The following is a 25,090-nucleotide window of genomic DNA, read 5'->3' as shown; positions in this document are numbered from 1 at the left end:
AAGATAAAAAAATGTGATGCCTTAACCTAACGGCCACAGATTTTTACGACCAAAAACCAAGTATACACTGCAGCAAATTGTCACTTACCAGAATGAAACCTGGAACAGAATGGTAAGACACTCTGAAGCATAATATCGTAAAAAGAACTTCAGTTAACAGTCCAAAGATTCAAATGTTGGAAGTGTTAAAAAAATCCACAATTAGCCTCCCAAAGTTCATCAATACCTTTGTCTTGTTTTCCTGGATTGGTTTCTTTTTTGTTAAGATGCAGAACGAATTTTAAGAGATCCTATTGTCTCAAAAGATCAGAAAAAAAGGTCAGAAAAAAGTCTGGAAGAGAAAGAGGGGTGATAGTTAACCTACCTCAGAATTGGTTTAATATCAACTATGTTAATGATAGAATGCAATTTCTTTCCCCCTACTCGCCTCCCTGTGTCAGAATGGATATTACAATAAATAGGGACATGCTTAAATAATAATGTCCCTGCACCATTACTCTTTCTTGAGTGCTCCAATGCAAAAAAAACCCAAACAAAATGTAACAAAAACGCCCCCTTTTTCCTTACCAATTTATCTGACTGCAGCAAAAGTCACGCTAGACAAGATAAAACAAAACAAAACAAACAACAACAACAAAAATCAATACACAAACGCATTTGTAATCCCTTAAGAAACATGCCTAAATGTGGAGCCACATTTGGGAAGATAAATTCTGGCTTTAAAAGTTTGACAATAACCCCAAACAGGATCTTCTAATGTGGCCATGTCCACTCCTGACAAGCACTTAAAAGATAGCAATGACTCAGAAATGTATGCACACATCTACCATCACTACCTGTTAGCAGATATAATTCAGCTTGTCTGGCAGAGTTGCTAAGGATGGTTTTCATTTCACTTTGCTTTTGGCAGATAACGCTAAGCACCTACCCTAAGCTTGCTGTGTCACCCCTGCAGTCACTGGACAGACACGAGCACATCTGGAAGGCCATTTATTCCATCCTATCTGAATGCCTAAGACAGCCAACATCAATTTTCTTACAAAATACCTTTCTCTCTCTCCACTGATTACAAGCCTACCTTTTATTATGGCATCAGGCACCGTAGAGGTGAGAGGTTTGAAAGATAGCCCCCCGCTCTGACCTGGATTACTGATACTGCAAACCACAGTAGCGATTTTAATTATTCATACTCAGCAATGGAATGAATGCAGTATCTTACATGTGTCACAGGAAAACTACTTCTAAATATGACTCTGCTGATTCAGGGGAGATCATGTGTGCACTTAAACATGTGCCTGTGTGTCCTGATGGTTTATCCTAAGATGCTGAAAATGAGGCAGGGTATAGGGAGAGGCAAGCGGAACCCCTCACAGCCCCCCTCACCATCCCAACTGCCCTTGCAGAATAGGTATGGGGCTTTGGAAATCGAAGACCAGGTGACTGAGGATGGAAAGGATGATCCATCCAGTCAGGCGCCCAGTGCTGGGCACTCACCCCGCCACCTCAGGACTTCCTCAACCAAGAAAGAAAGGAAGGTAATTGTGGTAGGTGACTCCCTTCTGAGGGGAACAGAGGGCCCTATCTGTAGACCGGACCCATCCCACAGGGAAGTCAGCTGCCTCCTGGGGCCAGAATTAAGGACATAAGAAAACTCCCTTCCCTGGTTAAGACATCAGATTACTACCCACTACTGATATTTCAGGTAGGTGGTGATGAGGTAGGTACCAGAAGTCTAAGGGCAATGAAGAATGACTTTAGGGCCCTGGGACGGCTGGTTAAGGGATCGGGAGCACAAATAGTGTTCTCCTCTATCCCACCATTTGCAGGGGTTGACGAGGGGATAAATAGGAGGAGTCAGGAAATTAACTCCTGGCTCCGAGACTGGTGTATCCGGCAGAACTTTGGCTTTTTTGATCATGGGCTCATCTACAGGAAACCAGGCATGCTGGCAACAGGTGGGGGAAGCCTAACCCGAAGGGGAAGAAAGATCCTGGGACAAGAGCTAGCAGGGCTCATCTATATGGCTTTAAACTAGGTTTGAAGGGGGATGGGGATGAAACCAGGATTACAAAAGTGGTGCCTGGGAGAAGTGTACCAGTGCTTCTGGGTAAAAGTGTTAGCAAGGTCTTGCAGCCTGTCCCAGTGATGGTGGGGGATGGTGAATTGTGTGACAGCAAAGACATGAGGGGTAGTGATAATTTGGTAGCTACAGTAGTGTCTGAGTATGATCAGCTGTGAATTAGGGCTTGTCCCCCCAAGGAAGTGGCAGGACAATTAGCCCAGCTGAAGTGCATCTATACTAATGCACGCAGCATGGGAAATAAACAGGAGGAGCTGGAGGCCATTGTACAGCAAGGAAACTATGATATAGTCGCCATCACAGAAACGTGGTGCGAAGACATACACAAGTGGAGTGCTGTAATTGATGGCTACCAACTCTTCAAAAAGGATAGGCAAGGAAGGAGAGGTGGTGGGGTGGCCCTCTATGTCAGGGGCAGTTTTGAATGTCTGGAACTTAACAGTGTGGATGACAGTGTTGAGTGTGTATGGATAAGAATTAAGGGGAAGGCCAATAAGGCAGACATCGTGATGGGACTTTGTTATAGACCTCCCAATCAGGATGTAGAAGCCGATGAAGTATTCTATAAGCAGCTGGCAGAGGTCTCACGATCGTCTGCCCTTATTCTTGTGGGGGACTTCAACTTCCCAGACGTCTGCTGGAAATACTACGCAGCAGAGAGGGAACAGTCATGGAGGTTCCTGGAGTGTGTGGAAGACAACTTCCTAACACAGCTGGTGAAGGAACCAACTAGGGGAAGTGCACTACTGGACCTACTGTTTGTTAAAAGAGAAGGTCTTGTGGGGGATGTAAAGGTTGGAGGTTGCCTTGGGCAGAGTGATCACGAAATGATAGAATTTTCAATTCTTGATCAAGTAAGGCGGGGAGCCAGCAGAACTGCCACCTTGGATTTCCGAAAGGCAGACTTTAGCCTGTATAGGAGCATGGTTGAGAGTGTCCCTTGGGAGGCAGTTTTGAAGAGCAAAGGTGCCCAGGAAGGCTGGGCATATTTCAAGCAGGTGCTCTTAAAAGCGCAGGAGAAGGCCATCCCCTTGTCTCGAAAAACGAGCAGACAGGGAAGACGACCAGCCTGGCTAAATAGAGAACTTTGGCTGGACCTCAGGAAAAAAAGGAAAGTTTACATTCTCTGGAAAAGGGGGTTGGCAACTTATGAGGACTATCAAGATATAATAAAGCTATGTAGGGGGAAAATGAGAAGGGCCAAAGCTCAATCAGAACTCAGCTTGGCCACTGCAGTTAAAGACAATAAGAAGAGATTCTTTGAATATATCAATAGAAAAAGGAAGACTAGGGAAAATGTAGGCCCACTGGTGAATGAGACAGGTACCCTAGTGGTGGAAGACACAGAGAAGGCAGTTACTGAATGCCTTCTTTTCTTCGGTCTTCACTGCTAAAGCTGTCCCTCATGAATCCCACACTCTGAAGGCAAAGGGGAAGGTCTGGAGAGTGGAAGATTTTCCCTCAGTTGAGGAGGATCGTGTCAGAGACCACTTGGCCAAGCTGGACATTCACAAGTCCATGGGCCCTGATGGCATGCATCCGTGAGTGCTGAGAGAGCTGGCGGATGTTATTGCTAGACCACTCTCCATCGTCTTTGAACGGTCATGGAGAACAGGAGAGGTGCCTGAGGACTGGAGGAAGGCTGACATCACTCCGATCTTCAAAAAAGGCAAGAAGGAGGACCCAGGGAACTACAGACCAGTTAGTCTAACCTCTGTCCCTGGGAAGGTAATGGAGCGACTCATTCTGGATGTCATTTCCAAACACGTTGAGGAACAGGAAGTTATTGGAAGTGGTCAACATGGATTTACCAAGGGTAAATCATGCTTGACCAATCTGATAGCTTTCTATGATGTTATAACTGGTTGGCTGGATGAAGGGAGAGTCGTGGATGTCATCTACCTTGACTTTAGCAAGGCTTTTGACACTGTCTCCCATGACATCCTCATTAGGAAGCTGAGGAAGTATGGGCTAGATGAGGTGACAGTGAGGTGGATTGAGAGTTGGCTGCGGGACAGAACTCAGAGGGTTGTGATCAGCGGCACAGAGTCTAGTTGGAGGCCTGTAACCAGTGGTGTCCCCCAGGGGTCAATACTCAGTCCAATTTTGTTTAATATATTCATTAATGACCTGGATGAGGGGACAGAGTGTATCCTCAGCAAGTTTGCTGATGATACCAAACTGGGTGGGGTGGCTGACACCCCAGAGGGCCGTGCTGCCATCCAGCGTGACCTGGACAGGCTGGAGAGCTGGGCAGAGAAGAACCTAATGAGGTTCAACAAAACCAAGTGCAAGGTCCTGCACCTGGGGAGGAAGAATGCTAGGCACCAGTACAGGTTAGGGGCGGACCTGCTGGGAAGTAGCTCGGAGGAGAAGGATCTGGGGGTTGTGGTAGACAGTAAATTATCCATGGCCCAGCAATGTGCCCTTGTCGCCAAAAAGGCCAATGGAATCCTGGGCTGCATAGGGAAGAGTGTGGCCAGTAGGTCGAGGGAGGTCATTCTCCCCCTCTACTCTGCACTGGTGAGGCCACAACTGGAATACTGTGTCCAGTTTTGGGCTCCCCAGTTCAAGAGGGACAGGGAACTGCTTGAGTGAGTCCAGCGAAGGGCAACTAAGATGATTAAGGGCTTGGAGCACCTCCCTTATGAGGAAAGGCTGAGAGAGCTGGGACTCTTTAGGCTGGAGAAGAGAAGGCTGAGGAGAGACCTTATTATGGCGTACAAGTATCTAAAGGGTGGGTTGAAGGAGGATGGAGCCAGGCTCTTTTCAATGGTTCCAAGTAACAGGACGAGGGGCAATGGGCACAAGTTAGAACACAGGAAGTTCCGTTCAAATACACGGAAACACTTCTTTACGGTGAGGGTGACAGAGCACTGGCACAGGCTGCCCAGGGAGGTGGTGGAGTCCCCTTCCCTGGAGATTTTTCAAGACCCGCCTGGATGCAGTCCTGAGTAATGTGCTCTAGGCAATTCTGCTTTAGCAGGGGAGTTGGACTAGATGATCTCTAGAGGTCCCTTCCAACTCTGAAAATTCTGTGATTCTGTGATAGACTTCACCCTGAAAACACATATCTGTGTCACACAGTACAATAACTTCATGTGATAATATCTTAATCTCCATAGTGGTCTAGTTACATTAGATCAGTAGTATAGCTGAGAAAAAAACCTCTACACTTCGGCAACTCCGACTCCCAAGCCACATCTTTAGTACTGCCTTTCTGCAGCACGCTCCAGCGCCTGTAGCTCTTATGTGTCGCATCCCCAGCTCATGTGACCACTGCCTCAAACCTCAGCTAACTTCTAACAACTCATCAAAATTGGTACATCTGTCCCAATGCTTCAGCTTTTGACAGAATTTCAGTTCACTGAAGTTTAATGCTAATCCATTCATCTAAGCAAGCTGCGAAGATGCTGAGTTACCACAACTCTCCTAAATTTTACCACAAAAGAAATGGATGAATGCATTTCTTTTGGGACACGTAGTTGCTGGCAGTTAGGAAATGTTCAGAACTGAAGTATTTTCTGTGACTGAAAAAGAGAGAAGACTACAGCTAACACAGTTAATCACAAAGTAGGTATCTGTCTGAGGAAAATCGCATTTGCCTAAAAGCCTGAGAAAACTTCCAGAATAGAGAGCCAGCATGTGCTGGGGGGAGCAGTAGGCTAGCGAGCTTTACAGAAGTAAGGAAAGGTTCTGGCAATAGTGACATGGCAGAAGGTAAGATAAATGTAATTGATGTGGTGTCTAAACAGAGGCTCCTTTATCTAAGAAAAGGTGCTGTGAAAGCTTATGGAACTCATGTGATAAATGGTACTAAAATCACCTACATGATGCACACAGGGTTTTGTTTTCTTTTTTTTTTTTTTTTCTTTCTTTTTTTTTTCTGGTGTCTTGTCCTGTATGTGTTTTGTCCAAGTACCACCATAATCGAACACAGTCTCATGCAAAGCACACTCAGGGACATCTTGCTGTCTTTACAGAAATCAGCAAACACATATTCTCTCTCTAGGAATGTGTATCAGTTGGGATTAGGAGATAGTGAAAGAGGAGGCAGCATCACACCAGTAAACCAAAGCATGTCAATCTGCACTGCTGTACTATTTCACTGAACTGAAAGATAAAACAGTGAAGAGAATGATTCAGTATCTTGCTCATGCATCCCAACAGGAAGGCTTAATCCTGTGCCAACAGTCTGATAATTAAGAAAATGATAAACTTTCCTGTAGTCTTAACAAAAAAACCACAACAGCAATCCACACTCATTCACTCACAATTTCATCTGCAATTTTTCAACATTAACAGACATCAAAAGTTCTGGCAGTTTGATATCAACATGAAAGACAGTCATGCTTTTCAATCCTCATTATATATATATAAAACAATAATAGAAGTAAAAACTTTAGTCAAAAAACAATCAACCCTTGTAGGAAGTTTCTCTTAACTATAGATACTTAGTTTACTTACTTTACCACAATATTTCCTAAAGTCTTCGCCTTCACTGGTTCCTTATTTTCATCCAGAATCATGACTGCAAAAAAGTAATATAGGAAGAGAACTCCTGTCACGTAGTGCATTTTTAGGTGGAGGACAGTGTCTTTCTTCATGGGTATCAACTTATGTCACACTTCAGAATGGCAATCCACCAAGCAACAGAAGGAATTAAGTAATTTGGGAGTTCCAAACTGCATAATCTCATGACCTTATTAACATCCAGACCTAAGTACAAAAAGTCTTAAATAATACTTGTGCTTTGGGAGCGGAAATAGCTCCAAGTCAAAAAGGGAAAATTATAGAACTGAAAATTAAAAGGCACCTTTGTACTGGACAATCTAAACTTCCAAATAGCAAAGGACCCTGAAGGGACATGACAAATACAAGACAAATACTCGTGTACAGGTAACACGAGTCAGAAATAACTACTAAGATTACTGGAGGCTAACCCAGTTAATGTGAGAAATACTGTTAGCAGTAAATAAGCATGTCTGGTTTTCAAAGGCTCTCAGGAGACCCAGAAAGATGCTTCCCAGCTGACAAGGCTTACTCTAGTCTAGCAAAAGAGGTAAAGTAACTCATGAACTACCCAAAGCCGCACAGGAAGTTAATGCCAGAGCACAATGAGGAATCCAGACCTCCCAACAGAAGCCTTTTCCCTGGATGACACTGGCCCATCACCTTCAGTGAAAGCATCATATCATAGAATGGTTTAGGTTGGAAGGGACCTTAAAGATCATCTAGTTCCAACTCCCCTGCCACGGGCAGGGACACCTCCCACTAAACCAGGTTGCTCAAAGCCCCATCCAACCTGGCCTTGAACACATGCAGAGATGGGGCACCCACAACTTCCCTGGGCAATTTGCTCCAGTGCTTCACCAACCTCATAGTGAAAAATTTCTTCCTTGTATCTCATCTAAATCTCTGCTCTTCCAGTTTGAAGCCATTACCCCTCGTCCTGTCAATACATGCCCTATCACTACATACCATCCTGGTACTGAGGTTTCTGAGGAAAAACACCTGAGATAGCATCTTCCACGCAGTCATCTGGGAAATCTGCTACAACCACCCATTCCATCTGAAGGTGTGGGCATAAGGAAGGAATGACAGACATCAATTTGGCCTTTGATAAATGGAATTGAACAAAGTGAGATGACTAAACTATGGAAAAGGAGGGAGGAACGGTTTTGAGAGACTGGGCTGACATGGATTTAAAAATATGCTTTTTGAAGTCTGCTCAAGCAAAGAAAGCAATGTTCAGCTGGATCTAAATTACTACAAATAATCTTACATTCTATATTAAAAAGTTCCAGAGGAAATGGGGAAAAGAGGATGACAGACTTCTGACTAAAACCCTGCTAAGACTCTTATGAGTAGCATCATACCCTATCCCTCCAAAGAACGCCAACATCCGTATTTCTGGCTGAAGCCACTCCTTCAAAAAGGATGGTAATTTTTAGGTAACTGAAGAGCCTGCGACCAATGGCTCAGCGCATAGACACAAGCAAGTCCACAAAGCCAATTTTACAAACCAGTGACTTGGAAGGAGTAACTGGGATAGGAAATCAAAAGGATGAATGGAAACATAGAAGACACTTATGAAAAGCAGCAAGAATGGCATAAATAGAGCCCATTTATAATCTGTAAATACTTTTTTCCTTCTTATCTATTTTTAGTGGTGTAAGAACATGTGTAAGAAAATAGTATGGTTAGATTTGGACAATTTGGGCTCAGAACACCATGAAAAAGACCCATTCACGTGTGCTTTCAAACGTTTCTCTCCTATTTTTTCCTATTTTTATTATACAGAAGTAAAATCAGTTCATTGTAACTATTTTATCAAGGTAGCAATTCCAGCATTTATTTTCCTCCTTGCAAGCGTTGTATTTCAACATACAAAAATTTGGGGAAGGGAGATATTGTATTGCTCACTCCTGAATTACTGAAGAACTGACTTAATTCAAAATGTGGGACTTGCTTCAGTTTGAAAACAATGCAATGAAATTATCTGGAAAGGATTCAAGTAGATCAAAGGGGAAGCACAATATAATGTTTGATTTAAAGCAACAGAGCTAGAAATTAGTATGGTATCTTGATTAACTTTTAAATGCAATTTGTGCCACTGCACTTTGATATCATAGCTCAATACCACTTTTATTCTTTATATTCTAAAAAATCAGCAATCAGTTTATTTTAGTAATACTGTGACAGGAAAGAATTTGACTGTGTTTAAAAAGGAAAAAAAAAATGGTAGATTTTGTAACTTTCTATTTATATCGCAGCATAAATACAACATAACTTTAGCAATGTCCAAAACCATTAACAGTTGCACGTATAATCTAAAAATACGGAATCTAGCTTCTAAATGGCATAAGGATCTCTTCTAATTAATATAGTAACAGCACCAAAATAACATCAAAACAGAAGTGGGTGACAGCTGCCAGTACAGAGGGATTTCAAGATCCACTGTTTTATGAATGGCTGCATTACAGGACATAATTGGCCCCAAACTGAAGACTGAAAGAGGTAAAGTTCTTTCGTAAATCTTCAGTGAATTTTAGTGCTCATTTTACGTTTCCCTTTTAAGGCACGCTAAAGACATTTCCTTCATTCTATTTGACAAAATTCTTCACTTACACTAGGCCAAATGTTCAAAAAAAATTCACAGGAAGTTTTTATACTCACACTTCTCATACTTTTTTCTAGGCCTGACTATCATCTGATAGCACCATGTATGGTGCAATTACATTCTTCTACTCTTCCCTACTTATTACAGCTCTGGACAAACTTCTCGGCTTTGCTTCAACATTGTTTTTAAGCTATTGCTTGTTCTCATGCCGTAACTGTAAATGACAAAACCAACCCAGAACTCCTGAAAAATCTTTATTTTCTTTAATGTTTGCTTCCACTCGTATGTATTAAAAGAAAAAACTGTTTAGTTCTTTCTGCCCAATGATGTGAGAACTTTTCCTGAAGATGGTTTGATCTGTAATGGAATTATCTTTTCAGACTTCAAGTAATTCTTGAAAACTTTGTTAAAATCAGGGTTCCCAGGTATGAAAATATTTTTGCATTCTTAAACCTTTGGCTGCACCATCTGCATGCAAATACCTTCCAGACAATGAGTGCTAAACCTTTTAATGTTGGTCCGTAGCCTACCATTTCACCTAGCTGGAAATAAAAACTCCAGATAAACCCTTAAAGCACAGTATTTCATTCGTATCTTTGTTATATGTAGTGTAGAAGTACATGCTGGCCCTTTCATATAATAAAAATAGGAGTAGTTGATCAATTTTCTTGAACATAATTCTGAATTTCTTATTCACAATCACATTCCACAACATACAAAAAAGCAGAGCTTCCTGTTACAGGAGAGAGGAAAATGTGTTAATAAGACTGTAATTTTCTTTTCCTACAAGGTATGAAAATTAGAGAGCACTTAGTCAGGAGTATAAGCAATATCCATTTCTAGTAGCGCGTTTAGCACAGTCTTACCATTGTATCCTGGCACTGGTTTTCCTGCCTGTCCAGGTGGAGGCGTTGTAGAGTTCCCCAAACCAATACAGGAAGCAGTAATTGCAGAACCAGATTCTGTAAAGAGAATGCAAATATTGACAGTTATGATTGCTCTTAGTGCCATTAAGTATTCATTGATTGTAAGTTTTGCTTCTAGTTCAGCACATCAAAATAATAAAATAAAATAAAAATTCCAGACAAGCAATGGATGGTTTAGAATTCAGGAGCTTTGTGTATTATCTAATGAATTTAAGTTCATTACAGAAATTTGCATTCTTCAAAAGGGAGATTTTTCCATTCCACAGAAGACAGTCAGAAGTAAACACTTTCTGCATTACACCTGTAGTTTATTCTGCTATGGGTATAAGGTTATACCATGCCAGTAACAAACTGTCTACACAAAGCCATGATAGAAACACTCTGTAGGTCAGACATACTACAAGAGTTATTGCAGGAGTCAATATCCTTGGGAAGAATGAATTCCAGGAAAAAAAAAATCAATCCATTCTTGATTGATTATCTTATCCCTGTAAAGCAATAATCAAAGTGTCTGTTCTGTTTTGGAGCTACACATTCAGAGGTTTGGAAGGTGAATAAATGCTAAATCTTCTCCATCACAATATTGGTCAGGAGGATCAGAGAAAGGTAGTGCCTAACAAAATTTACCGTAACTAATGAAGTCAGGAATACCTCTTTTAATCCTGGAGATCTCACTAGTATTTCTTGCTGAGAACTATTTCAGATAACGAAAAGGCTCAATAAGAAATGGGGTAGAAAAGTCAGACCCACATTTTCAGTGTTGCCAAAATAAACTCAAAAGGAACAATCTAAGGAATAGGAATCAAACTGCTGCAAGATTTTGTAATCATAATTCAGATGTTTTCTTCTCCTTCACCTATAGACATTAAAGTTTTACTAACCACAGCATTTTGGAGTGGGTTTATTTTGGGGGTGTGGGTGGACAGGGACGACAGGAGAGATGCGAGAAGACAAATCTCTCTTGGTTTTTGAATCTTTGGCAGATACTCATTCATCTAACTGTCGAAAGATAAATTGAACATTGACACAGCGTGCATTTGCTCCCTGCATGGAGCCCATGGAAGGTAGGTCTGGAATCGCCTCTGAAGCGCCAAGGTAAAATACCTAGTTCAGAGCTTGCAAATATGACAGCATACATATCCCCTGTAATGCCTGCGCCTTCCTAATTATACCCACAGTTAGGCATCTAGAAATTCCTCTCTCCTCACCTTTCTCTTTTTCTTAAGAAAGTTCAATTTCACATAACGTTTTTATACTACAAGAGCTATTATTATAGAAGAGGAATAAAAACTATCAAGTCATACAATACAGAGTGTAAGTTTGAAAAAAGACCAGTTGCTCTTCTCTCCCTCTAAGAAAATCATCTATAGAAATTATTTTTAAATGCTGCTGTAAACTCTGAGCCACAGAAAACAAAGTGTAGGTGGTTGTAAATATTAGCAGGAACACAGTATGAGACCATTACTTTAAAAACATGGCTTTATTATTCTGGAGATGTCTGAAGTCTCAGGTCACTTGGCCCAGAATTCATAGTCCCCACCACTCTCAGGTGTCAGCACAACAAAGCAGGTTAGTCTTCAGCTCTATAATTACATCTGATCAGTGTGGTCAAAACTATTTTCAGTTCTCTTGCATTAGGAAATTACAGTTGTTTTTGCTGTGAATTTTCTCAGCTTCGATAGCATTCATCTGCCACTTCAGAAGTTGTTAAATCACTATTCAAGCACCAAAAGAAGCAAGAACAAAATTACAGAAACTTATGGTGGGTTTACGTTAGGTGTTAGTAAGTGAGCTGAAAATTAGCATTAACATAGCATAGTCAAGCTAGGGCCTAACTCCAGCTGTGAGATACAGAATGAGAATTATCAACCCTCAATGCTAATAAAGACAGGCTAAAAAATTTGCTTAGCTGTTTCCCCATCTTTCCCTGTTCCTTCTTGTACATAATGCACGTTCCCTGCACAATTGCAGAACCTGGTCTTTTCTTCCAACAAGCCAAACACCCAAGCTACAATTACAGCAGTGACACAATATCAAAATGATCTAACGACCTCATCTGTGATCACACTGAAAGTTGCAGGAAGACAAAGGCAATTTATTCAAGAGTTTGGGAGCTTCATTTTCTGCACGGTATCTATACTGAAGACTTTTTTCCTCTTTTCCTCAGAACAGAATGAAGAACAGTATTTTACTTAGAGAACAGTGAATTGGAAGAGGCGGTGGAAGGGACAGTTTCGGTTTTGATTGTGCTAGGAGGAAAAGAAGTGGTAGCACGGAGTACATCTTGCTTTACATATTGCATGTCAAGAGCTAAAAACCATACTGTATCAGATCAGGTGAGAAAGGTATTCTCCCGTCACCAAAACACAGTAACTTGGTTTACCACTGAGAGGTAGGGAAGACAGCATCACTGTTAACTTGATGTACCAGTAAGATTTTAATGAGCTGGGAACTGACAAACATTTCTAATCAAGTAGAGAGGGAAAATCCGAAATTTCTGAAAATTAGTTTGGATTTACTTGACTCTCTGATACACTGAGAATGAAAACAATATAAACTAGACAGGAAAGTTCATCATAGTATTTTGTCGTTATTTGTCCCTGTTTTTTGGACAACAGTGAATAAGACTGAATGAAAGTCCACTTATTCTAAACAAGAATCACAAGTTCTAAAACTTTGTGAATAGGTCTTTAATTGCTGCTATTTCTTCTATTGTCTTCTCAATTACCAGTGGATATATCATTTTGATATTTACCCAGTGCTCTAATGTCTAAGCCATACATTCAATTCCCATGTGTCAATAAGACTTTTTATATACATAAAAAAAAATAATGTTTTTTTGGTGCTAGGACCAGATATTAATTCAGAGGCGGAATCCCAAAAGCATCTGCTCTTTGTGTTAGGTTAACAGTTCCTGAATGCTGAAGATTCCCCTACAATGTAGAAGCATGAAGGAGTACTTTCAACGGATAGCATGAATCTTTGTGCTGTACATTTCTTGGGAAATCAACACGTATCTTCCAAACAGGATGCTGGATTGAAATACCATTTTCCCAAACCTATCACAAAACAGCAACCCCCTTCTAGGACAGCATTTTTTATCACAGAAAAAACACTATGTCTTGGAAGTGGAATTCAGTTCAAAATCACTGTTCAGAAGAATACATAAAAATAAGTACCGATGAGTCATTTTCCTTACCAATTACGTGTAATACAGGTTCTGTGTGGCCTTTTTATGTACTTCCAGTAAATAAAGTTGCTTAAGAATTTTTGGTTTCAATTAAGGTTGATTTCTTTATAATTCAAGTCAGGACCTATATGCCGGTTACAAGACCCAGCTCTGAAAGTTAAAACAGCAACAGTTTGAAGATGGATAGTACTTGTCAAACGGACACTGTATTCCACCTGCCCCTTACAACAGGTTTCTGAATGTACAAACAGACACCCCTTTTCCTAACACTCACTTGTTTATAGTCGCAGATTCTCTGAAATTAATGCACACTGTCTAGACAGATTCCCATCGCTGAAGCCTTTAGAAACTTGCACATTTTTAATGGAAGGAAGAAAACAGTAGATCTGTCTTCCAGTCAGTCCCTTCTGCAAACGTTTAGGCACTAACCTTCCACTCACTACAGTAGCAAGTCAGCTCGCCCTCCAGCTGTGGAAGGTTTTTCAGGGACAACTGGATCACAGAGCCAATTTCCTTTTTGCACAACAGCTTATAATGTCACAATGAAACAGCTATTTAGAAGAGCAATGTTTTACACTGGAAGAGCAATGTTTTGCAACAGGTCTGGTAACTACATTCAACATCTGCTCTGAGTTATAATGGAATGAATATATATACCTCTGAGAATAATGAAAAGCACTTCACTGAGACTTGGAAGAGAGAGTTAGTGAGAGATCGTCTTAAAATCATAGCTGTTAAAGTGTCCCAAGTCCCTCCTTACGTTTTTACTTTCAGGATAAGGGCTCATGTAAAGAAATAACCCTTAAAATTCAAAGACGTGACCTTCTTTGTTTTGCCCCACTCTATATGTAATTGAAAGATATTAATTTAAAGATATTTCAATATTATTGAGCTATATTGGAAGGTTATGAATAGCCCGATACAGGCATTTTTGTTGCATTTATGCCTCTAAAAGCAATTCTTATGTCAAAAGGTGCTGCTGATGCAGAAGCAAAAAGTACACTCTCATATGAGTAGCAAGGGGAGTCTGTAAGAGTACACCTGACTTTACTCGTCAGAAAGCTTCCAACTGCCCATGTACCTGACTTACAGAAGCTGTGCTTTGCCAAATGATGCACAACAACAGCTAGTAAGTTATGTGCTCAAAATTGCCTTGCTCATTCACATTCAACAGTCAAGTTCAATCAAAATAAACAGTTTTGAAATAACTCAGGACTTGAAAGATGAAAAATGCCCTGTGCCACTTACATTCCTGATACATTATAATTTCTAGACCGTGCCTCGTGTTCCTCATCATTACTGTCACACTGCTGAAATATTGTATTTTCTGGTAAGAAGTACTTAGTGAAAATACACACCATTCTGACATTCATATTTGAGGTTGGGCTGCACTAAGCGAGCAATGTAAGGCTGTCTGCTTTGAATTTCTTAGGATGAAGTGGATAAGCACTTGGAAGCATGCAAAAGAGATTTGTTATGTGGCAGGAGGACAAAGAGAAGAAAAAGGAGCAAGTGTCATACATTAACACATTAATGAATGCAATAAATATAATACACTAAATTCTCACTGTGGCAGTGCTGTTTTGAGCCATTCTCCTGACAAAGCTGTCATTTTGGTTGAGGGGAATTAAAGGAATTACTACAGCAGAAGATGGCATGAGACCCCACCTGGAGTACTGCATTCAGCTCCGGAGTCCCCAACATAAGAAGGACATGGACCTGCTGGAGTGCATCCAGAGGAGAGCCACAAGGATGATCCAAGGGCTGGAGCACCTCTCCTATGAGGAGAGGCTGAAAGAGTTGGGGCTGTTCAGCCTGGAGAAGAGAAGGCACCCAGGAGATCTGATTGCAGCCTTCCAGTACCTAAAGGGGGCTTACAGGAGAGCTGGGGAAGGACTTTTTACTAGGGCATGTAGCGATAGGACGAGGGGGAATGGCTTTAAACTGGAAGAGGGCAGGTTCAGATTAAACATTAGGAAGAAGTTTTTCACTTTGAGGGTGGTAAGGCACTGGAACAGGCTGCCCAGAGAGGTTGTTGAAGCCCCATCCCTGGAGGTGTTCAAGGCCAGGCTGGACGTGGCCTTGGGCAACCTGGTCCAGTGGGAGGTGTCCCTGTCTATGGCATGGGGGTTGGAACTCAATCTTCAAGGTCCTTTCCAACCTAAACCATTCTATGATTCTATGAATAAAATGGAGAGGAAGGTCTATGGAAGGGAGAAAGCTTAGGCAGCAACTGATAACAAACAGATCCACATAGCAAGAAAGCAGCTCTGAAGAGACTCCTTACACATGCTCCCTCCACACAGTGGTCATTTTCATTATGCCAGAAAGCAGGGAATGAAGAATTCGATAAAGTAACAGCAACACCCTTTCTAGTATGGCAACAACTAGTGGGCATCCAGGAACAGAAAACCACAGTACCAGGTGAAATATAGCACTTAAAATTTGCATCACAGCACACTATACTTCTTCCTTATAATAAAACAAAATCTAACATGTCAGAAATAATATGTACTGGGAGGGTCCTGAAGAGTCAGGGGCCAGATCATCAAGTATTCATACAGATCTCATTTCCTTCATCCTTCAGCATATGACTGCAAAGTCAAAGAAGTCAGTTTCCCAGTCAGTTCTTCATCACTAAAACCCAAGCAAGTTTCAAAGTCTCTGACTGCACTAACAGCAGGTGGCCTCACTCACAACTTGTGATTCAGCGCTGTTAACCCTGACAAATTCTTTCTAGATAGCCATGCCGCAGGCTGGTAGCCCATGCACCACTTTAGTCTTACATTTACTGGTTTTGGAAGATAATTTCAGCTAATTGTTTTAGCCTATGTACAGTACACCTCAGCCATGCCTTCAGCAAGGACTCAAAAATATCCACTGTATCATTTTGCCATGAAGATTTTTCTTCACCTCTTCCCTGGAAGTGATCTACTCTCTCTGCACAGCTCCAGGTTGGTGCGCGAGACATGATATAGAATTAATGTGCAGAAACACCAAGTGCACCTGGCTAGTGCTGGGTATTTAACTACAAACAGTATGATGCTAATTATCCATCAACACTAAAACAAGGAGATGACACCTGGCCACTGTTATCCCAAGGCACTAAAGTGCACAGAGGAGAGCAGATTGGATAATCCCAATGCAACATGTGATGCAATGTAACTGTCAGAAAGTCCACAGTACAGCTGCACCCACATTGTTAGTACATATTGATATGCTGTGATTTTTACCGCCTTCTAAGGGTAAAGGCTAGTGAAAATTACTTTTCAGATCTATGATAATTATATCATGAACTTCCCCATCCATTTTACTCATTTCCTCTTCATTTGGCTTAAGCCTGTCATCAAATGAAGTAAAATTTAATGACAGAGCTTATATTTACTGAAATCTGTAAATTCTTAAGGATTCCCTGATTCAGTTTTACCAACTGTCAGAAGGCAAGTGTGAAATTAAATCCAATTCACGTATTATGCACAATTAGGTTAGATTAAAGGCAATCTGTCATCCTAAACTGTGAAAGGCTTTGCTGGCTAGTAGTGAAACTTCAAAAACTCTTTCATGCATCATTTGGTATTTCATTTCACCCCTTATTTCTGAGGAGTATGACAGATACAGCAGAAAGATTCTTGAACAGTGATGGTAATTATAATTTATTTTTCCTCCATCTGACTGCATTTTTAACTTGCTCCTCCTCTGAATTAAGCGCATGCAGCATCAACACAATAAATACCAGGTGCATACAAAATGCCAAAATATGGTGAGTGAGTAGCAGGGGCCTACGTTAGCAAAACACACAAGAACAATCAAATTTTAGGTGAAGTATGCAAGTTCAGTGATTTGTAATCAAGATTTTCATACTTGCCTTACATGGAGTTTTTGAACTCCTTACAAACTTAAGCAAAGCTAGGGTAAAGAATATACAGTAAACCAACTGGAAAGAATTTCAGTTAAGACTTTCTTGCTCAAATATTATTTAGAGAGACTATCACACCTAAGCAGCCTGATGGACAATATCATGCTTTACAATTTAGGTTCTATTCATTTGGCAGAAGATCAGAACAATTTGTTACCTTGAAAGTGGGATGGCTGCAAAACATGTTTGTTCATCCCACTAGTACTCCACAAAACAGAATGTAAAACCTCTACAAGTTAACTGTAAGCCTCATGGAAAAACAAGTGGATTTCGCCTATTCTTCACATCCAAGTGAAATTAAATTCGACCTTTTCTACTTGGTTAAATTGTATACAGAGCCTTAAAAAAACCTCTACTTAACTGCTTAACTTTCTCCACTTAGAAACTGTAATATAGAAACTTCACTCAGAAAACATGGGAAAGAGATATAAACAGGAAATGAACCAATCCATTTTTTAAAGCGTGACTAAGGAAACCAGAAAGATCCATTAATTAAACAGACTCTCCAGTACAGATGTATTTTTACAGTAGGAGCAGTGTGTTGCACAAAAATTTGCTTTTTTTTCTGGTTATGACTACTTGCTGTTCAGTATTCACTTCCACTTGAAGCCCTCCTTATTCTCTCTATTCTTTACTGTACGGTAGCACCAAGGGTGCTCAATCAACAACAGGGTCATACGCTACAGACACTACAGAAAGTGGTATTGTCTGAAAGACAGCACAAACAATAGCTAAAAGGGACAATGATGTGACAGCCATATTCATTTTCATTATCCATAATATGAAGAAGGATGATCTTGTAATTAAAATACGTAACTGGACACTGCACAGTTGACGAGCTAATTTAAATGCACATCAGTGAAGATAACTGTAAAAAAAGGTGTGGCCTTGTTATCCTTCTACACCGTGGCTGTACATTCCCATTTTCCTTTTTCCCATTTTTACATGGAATTGGATAGAACTGATTCAGATTTTTAAAACAATTATTATTCTTTCTTTCAGCCAGGTTATTTTTGCCTAAATCAATGCTTTGATTCTGCTTGCCACGTGGCCAGACACACGGTAGGACTGGCCTAAGAGCAGGGGTACAAAGGCAGTGCCGGAGATGAAGGAGGGATGCTCCACTCCCTCTTTCAGTGGTGGTTTGCACTTACGTAAGCTTAGACCATTGACAAACCACACACCCAGTTACACACTGCCACCACTGAGCTACTTATCTCAGTAAGTTTCATTTAAAACAGGAATAGTATCACAAGTATTTCCTCCCCCAGAATCCATTTGTCCATTTGGTCTAATTCATGGTTTAGGATATCACTTTACATTTTAAACGTCAAACGCAACACAGGTACAGATTTAAATGCTTTCATAAGCCAGGCTATTTTTCTGAAACAGAGCTTTAGTGACAAATAGCTTTCCAAAAACTTCTCTATGTCATCACTCTATATCTACATACTATTATATCAGATCCTAACCTGCAGTGGTATCGATGAATGCCTCCCATCTCAGCTGGGACACTATTTGCAAACTTTAAAAGGAAATACTGCATGATATTCAGTGTTGCACTAATTAAAGTACACTAATATTTAAACAAATGGGCAAGCATTCCCATACCATTATGTGTGTACACAGCACTGCGAATGCCAGCTTCAAGCTTCTTTGCACAATCTAGGAATTATGATGTTAGTATTAACCTGACTATGGAGCTATATTAATACATGTACAACAACAGCTGTGTACAACTAGACAGAAGCAGAACGTTTCCCTCATGTCTTGCAAATGTACAGAAGCACAGGGGGGAAAAAAAAATAATCACAAAATAAGTCAAAGGTATTTGAAAATCTGAAGCCTGTTTCTCAAAATAAAACCTGTTTTGTTTAGAAGTAATATATTTTCTGAAAGTACCTGAATTTCCATGCTTATTCTTAGAATTTAACATCAGAAGAGAAAATAGCGATTCTTTTAGTATTTTCTAAATGCTTCAAAGCACTTGTAGTCATAACGCACCTATTACCATGAATACATATTACACTTGGGAAGGCCAAATACTTCTTGTATAACAGTTCTATTGCTATATTCAATCCACTCATTTAAAAACAAAATCAACCCCCAAAACCATTAAAATTCCCCCAAGGGTCCCTTTCACAATCCTATTCAAACACAGAATGTATTTACGAACTGTGGTGTTTGTGGTATCATACATACAAACAAGTTCTCTGAAGATTTCAAAGCACATCCAAATAAAATCTCCAGAATAAATGTACAAAACGTAACTGTAAAGAAACTCTAATTAGCTGAGTTAAGGCTGGTGGGCCATGAGAAATATTAAAACCAAAGAAGGAAATAAGTTCACTTATCACAAACTGGCAAGCTTGTCATAAAGCACCATAAGTTTACACTTTCATTTTGTAAGTATACGAGACTCCTTTGCCTACAAACAGTAATTTATAATGTACATTTTATAAGTTGCCTATAGCAAAATGACAGCCAAGATAATCGGAGGAGAATAGAAAGCTTTTTGGTCATATTTTGACGATGTCAGATGGCATGTTTAAAGATGTATTAAGTTGGGCAATGAATTGAATTATAATACATTTTCACACTAAAAATGAATTTCCAATTTTTATTTTCCTCCTACTGTAACATTATAACTGATACATGGTGAAATACTGAGATAAATGGAGATTATAAAAAGTAATTACACATCTCAGTGCTAACCATTTACTGTTTAATCATTTTGGGGAATCTTAATATATTGTATGCATAGTAATACTGCCAAGATGGAAAAGAGATAAAATTACTACTGTGCAACTGGAATATTTTTTTCTGTATCAGGGTCTAACATCTCAGAAACTCCTGTTCCCCCTCTCTCTACCTTCACTGGGCAGCCTCAAATCCTGCAAAGGATCTTTCCTTCCATGCACTAGATCCACGCAGCTTACTGCTAGCTTTCCTGTTCTTAAACCACCCGGAAAATCATCTACTTTACTCTAATGAGGACTTTATTCTCTGAGCAACAAAAAAAGCAGTTGCCATGCAACACGAATGAAATCAGCAACCTGTAACATCTTCACACACATACAAACTGGAGGTGCTGTCACAGCTTGGGTCCTTCAGGCATATGAGACTGCACTACTCTTATCTAACATACTCTTTCCTAAAGGTGTTCCCTCTTCTTCATTTGCCTATTCAGTGCACGCTAAACATCGTTCATGGCTGAGCTCCATAACTTAAGACTGCTTTACAGTTCTTTTATTTTTTATTTATCATCTAAACCACGTCAATGACATTTTAAAAAGGAGGAAAACATTTATACTACTTCATTCATATTAACGCATGTTCCCAGCTACATGTGGAAAGACAATCAGAAAAGATTAAGATTAATAAGCATTGAGAAACTGAAGTTAAATGAGAACAGAAAAGCTTAATACATACTTTCTATCAGTTCTAAGTTAGAAAATGTCAGTGCAAATGAGACAGAGTGGCAACGGCATGTCTGATACTGAATATGTATCAACACAGAGCAGTTGCTGACCAGTGGGAAGAAAAGAGTATAGCCAGGAGGAAAGGAGAACCTTCCCAGCAATTAAAAGAACAGAGGTGCATGCTTTTGGTTTTTTCTGCTAGAAGGGCCTTGCTGACTTAACCATGCCCAAACTATAATCGATTCCATAAATAAAAACAAAAGGGATCCATCTTTTTTTCAGGCCCCAAAAGTCCTGCCATCTCTGACCCCGTATCACCTTGGCAACGTGGCACATTTCTGAAAATGCACGGGAGAACAGAAAACTGTGTGAAATGCACATCTGAAATAACCTCAAAAGAGAAACATTTTTGGAGGAGAAAACACACTTCATAAAATGGGGGAGAGTGAACAGCACCAATGACCACAATAAACCTATGGAGTTGTAATGATTCATTCAAAGTAAAAACACCTTAGAGAATATGTATCTAATCCAGACATACATTCTTTCATGCCCAACACACAGAGAAGCAATACATAGTAATAAACAAGACATTTCTGTAAAATCAGCTAAGCAGATACAGACTACATTTCTGAAGGAGAATCCTCTTCATATGGATTCCACAGAGAAAAATCATGAAAATTCAAGACTGGAAGATAAGTATAGATGACTGTAAGACTGAAATGCTACAGAGGGCAACGCAATCAGCGAAGCTACATCACCCATTTTACTATGACATGTCACGAATCATATACGATGGAGATGCTAAACTGTGATAGCATGAGCAGAGATTCAATATCTTACCATTAGATTAACAAGGATTACACCAATAAAATGCTTGGTTCTGAGCACCAGCAGTACTCAACACTTAACTCTCATCTCTACCTGCCTGGAAACAGGGTGCTCTGAGGTAAGATTTTCACAAGTAAGCAATTTTACCACTTTTCCAAAAAAAGGCTCTTTTAAGAAACTTCTGTAATACTAATGTTGTATGTAAAGGCCCAAGAAGTCGTTTATATCATAATGAAACACCTTCAACAACAACAAAAAAGGTGAGGTGGAAGGAGAGTGAGGCCAAGGAAATTTTGTCTCTGCAATTACAGCACATTCCTGGGATGTACACACAGATTGAGGGCTCCAATGTCCCATGCTGAAGAGGGGCATCTTTACCCACTCTTCCTCCACATCTGAGTGGTAACGTTACTGGAATACTGAAACAGAGAGGCACAACAGTTCTTCACAAGTTTAAGATACTAGTTGGGTCCCCCAAAGCAGTTTAGCCCAAATTACTTGGCTCATTAGAAAACAAGAGTGTCAAATCCTAATTTAAATCCATGTCACTCCTTTAAGTTAAATTACCATAAGATAAAAGAAGCAGAAACTATCAATGCAGAGAAGCCAGTCATCAGGATGAGCTAGGAAAGAGCTCCTTGATTTGGACACAGGTTGACCAGACAGACAAAGAAAATACATACAAGTTCTGCTCCTTCTCCTTTCTCTGAAGCTAATGGTAAAAGCCCCTGTACAGAATGAGACAGCCGCACACTATTGAAAGGTCAGTCTCTGCCTCGGCAATGCCTGTGGCCCCTTAAAAAATTTCCTCCTCTCCTCCAATAAGGACAACCAAAAACCTATTTGAACTGGGTGTTCTAACATGACACTGAAGGAATGACAAGTTACCGTAACTAACAACACGCAGTCCGTATCTGCACAAGTCTGATTACTAAGCAATAAACAATGGCTGAAACAATCTTTATGTTCATATCCTTAAAGGACAGAATGCATGCCCCCAAGTAGAGACATGATAAATGACCACTTTTCTCTTCTTCCTCTACATGAATACCTGTTATAAGTTCATTATCCAGAAAATTATGCTCAGAGGACTCTAATTCAGGACTGCAGAGCTGCAGAAGTTTCTGCAGAGTAATTCCCACTTCTGTAGAACTGTTCTGCAGGATATCAGTTTCCACTAAAAAAATATGATCCTAATCTTGACAGGATACACAAGTCTTTAAAAAGCACAAAGTGCATCTACACTGAGGCACCACCTGATAACCTAAACCAGTAGCCTGGACTTTGGAAGAAACTTGTTCATCTCTTTCATCTCAGCTCCAGATTCTTGGGCTCCGTAACTCCAGAACTGAATTTATGGCACTCAAAAAAATTTCCAAGAATTTACTCTTGCTGCAAATTAAACAGATATGGAAAAAGAAAAAGATCTGGAATCCAATTTTCAAATGCGAGGAGATGGAGGTCTACACTGACAAGGAAATTCACCTAAAGAACAGTTCTGTAGTGGAAACCTGGGAAGATTAGCTAATAGAATTCAGTTGCAAAATCCATCCTTCCAGATACTCACAAGAAGGAGATTCTGCACGATGTTGCCAAGACAACACAATGGAAACTGAAGACTGGAGACCACATCATGCTCCTTGGAAACCACATTAATAAACTCTTCCCCGTACATGATTGTGGTAGGAAGTGGTAGGAATATATTACAAATCATAGTTAAGTGTACTCAATGTCGTTTTTACAATGAATTCAATGATACAGTTGTTTTGTTTGCATAGACCTAATATAAGATCTGTATAAACATTACTCCTATGTGGAATAACATGATAATAGTATGTCCTAATACAAATATTACCAACATAGCTTTTGCATGTTTTAGAGGTAAGACACAGAGAAGGAACATGAACAATTTTAAAAGTGATAAAGTATATTAATTCATTGTGTATATAACTTGGGGAATTCCTACCATTATATTTTAGCACACTATCCAGTATCCAAGACCTCATTATAATGTGCACATACCATAACCTTCTTTTTCAGCAGCCATAATGTAGCAAGCACTATTTGATTTTTATCCTAATGCCTGCTGCAGACACCCATTCCTTCCTGGATAAGGCAGCTTATTTCCATTAAAACAAAAAACATGCACAATCTTCTCATAGTTCTGCCTGCTAGTGAGCTGACACTCAGGACATAGCAGATATCTCCAATTTGAACCTCCTACACTTGCACACTCTGTAACTTAGATTCACATAGTACACGACCAAAAAAAAAATTGTATGGAAACATGTTTCTTGACTGAGGTTTTATGCATGTCAAATTTTATCACTGAATTTTCAGTTTCAGTTCTGTTTCATCTGAATTTCCCTATATATCTTCAAAGACAGAGTCTCAAAATGTTTTTATTTAAAAATATCAAGAGAAAAAAAAAATCTTTACATCCTATACTTAGTATGAATACATGGAAATCTGGCTTCTTAACATTTTATTAAAATGTCAAAAACAATGTGGTAGAGTTTCATTTTATTTCTTTTTATTACAAAATATTGAATAGCTAACAGGAAAGCAGTTGAGGATGTTTAACACAAGCTTTCAGAGACTTCTTGGTTCCAGAGCTCATCACAACTTCATGGCTATTATCCTCTTTTTCTTCTAGAATTCAAAGCTAGCTCTAAAACCAAGGTAACCCAAACTCTTATCTTTGTGTATTGAGGCTTCTCCCATGGACACGACACAGCAGGTACAAGCCAAACACTGTTTAGGCTATTTCATATAGATTTGGCAAGATGCCCTGTAATGTACTTACCTGGAACACTGAAACAGGGCTGCTGTATCATTTCCTTAAAACATAACTACACACAGAGACAGCAAAAGGTCCGAAATGTGCAGTCCTGTTCCCTTTCAGGCAAAATATCCCCAAATATATGTAAATATGACAAGAAAATTTATCTCTGAGCAAGAAAAGCTCTATTTTCTAAAACTGAATTTGCAATGGCTTCCTGGATAGCTTGAGGCAAGATACTTGTCTTTCTCAATTTAATGTCTGCAAGACTGGAATAACTTTACTTACTTCATAGGGGTGTTAAAAGAATTAATTTTCTTGTGTTTGCACAATTACTTTGAAGATGAAAAATGCTATTTAAATGCTAAGCGTCATTTCGTATAAATAAGCAAAAACTAAACAGCTGCACAAATCCAAAACAAGACTATCCTTTCTGCATGTACAGATGAGCACGATTGGAAAGTACCATTATTTCACACATTGCTACATCTCCAAAGAAAACAGCAAGTGCTTATCAGTCCTTACTGCCTCAAATCCTCCTTGCCACTCATTGACCCTATGACATACATTTCACAGCTTGCAAGATGCGCTTACTATACATGTAACAAAAATATTAACATTTACAATAAGTGTTATTGATGAAAGCATATTGACACAAATCAATCAGGCTTTCCAGGTGTAGCTGCTTTGAAGTCTACTAATGAATGCTTTCTCCTTTTTCAAAGTACTGTTTCAACTCACAGTGATTTCACATACTCCACAAATCTTCCAAAAACAAAATGAAAGAAAACTCTATCTATATTTCTTTGTCCATACTCAT

The 25,090-nt window shown here is 39.7% G+C and overlaps 1 protein-coding gene across 1 annotated transcript in view; it reads right to left on the bottom strand.

Moving 5' to 3' along the window:
* Positions 1–25,090, bottom strand: part of ACSS3 (acyl-CoA synthetase short chain family member 3) — a 70,010-nt gene that overhangs the window by 15,223 nt on the left and 29,697 nt on the right. The window contains exons 7-8 of the mRNA XM_082498384.1: positions 10,070–10,165; positions 6,548–6,611 (exon numbers count right to left, since the gene is read on the bottom strand). Coding sequence (XP_082354510.1) covers positions 6,548–6,611; positions 10,070–10,165 — 160 coding nt within the window. The remainder of the gene's footprint in view (positions 1–6,547; positions 6,612–10,069; positions 10,166–25,090) is intronic.

Source organism: Vanellus vanellus, assembly GCF_965231255.1.
Source record: "Vanellus vanellus genome assembly, chromosome: 1".
Lineage (NCBI taxonomy): Eukaryota > Metazoa > Chordata > Aves > Charadriiformes > Charadriidae > Vanellus > Vanellus vanellus.
This window is presented reverse-complemented; position numbering and strand designations above follow the sequence as displayed.